The sequence below is a fragment of the Galeopterus variegatus genome, unplaced genomic scaffold (genome assembly GCF_000696425.1).
Source record: "Galeopterus variegatus unplaced genomic scaffold, G_variegatus-3.0.2 Scaffold103685, whole genome shotgun sequence".
In the NCBI taxonomy this organism is placed as follows: Eukaryota; Metazoa; Chordata; class Mammalia; order Dermoptera; family Cynocephalidae; genus Galeopterus; species Galeopterus variegatus.
In genome coordinates, this window is record NW_007829796.1 from 1 (window position 1) to 781 (window position 781).

Sequence of the window (781 nt, forward strand, 5' to 3'; positions counted from 1 at the left end):
ACAGACTTTTGCATAACCTGTGCAGGGCACCTTTGACCTCTTTGTTCCTCAAGCTGTAGATTATGGGATTGAGCATGGGTATTACCAGAGTGTAAAATACAGAGGCTATTTTATCAGTATCAAAGGAGTGACTGGACTTGGGCTGCACATACATAAAGAGCAGAGTCCCATATAATACAACTACCACAATCAGGTGAGATCCACAGGTGGAGAAGGCCTTGCACCTGCCCTCTGTAGAGTTCATCCTGAAGATGGCCACAAGGATCAGTGTGTAGGACACAAGGACTATCAGAAGAGAAGAAACCAAGTTAAATTCTGAAAAGATCAGTATTATCAGCTCAATTTCACGTGTGCTTGAGCACAGCAAATTCAACAAGGGAAGACTGTCACAGTAGAAATGACCAATGACATTATAGCCACAGAAGGGTGAAATAAAAATTTTTATGGTGGTTATCAGTGAGAGAAAGGCACTGTAGAGATAGGGGACTGCTACAAGCACCCAGCACACTCTCTGTGACATGACTACTGTGTAAAGCAGAGGGTCACAGATGGCCACATACCAGTCATAGGCCATTGCAGATAGAATAAAAATTTCACTAGTGATGAACATGATGAAGAAAGCTAGCTGTGCAGCATACCAACTAAAGGGGATTCTGTTTTGATTAGCTACAAAATTTACCAACATTTTGGGTCCCACAGCTGTTGAATAGCCAAGATCAGTGAAAGCCAGATGTCTGAGAAAAAAGTACATGGGTGTCTGGAGCCTGTCGTCGATCTTAGT

At 42.8% G+C, this 781-nt stretch overlaps 1 protein-coding gene across 1 annotated transcript; it reads right to left on the reverse strand.

Moving 5' to 3' along the window:
* Nucleotides 1–6: 6 nt before the first annotated feature.
* On the reverse strand, nt 7–778 carry LOC103584766 (olfactory receptor 8K3-like; the record flags this gene model as incomplete). The annotated part of the gene is made up of 1 exon (XM_008565642.1): nt 7–778. A coding segment is annotated over one exon (772 nt), but the record flags the coding sequence as incomplete, so codon positions are not given.
* Nucleotides 779–781: the final 3 nt, after the last annotated feature.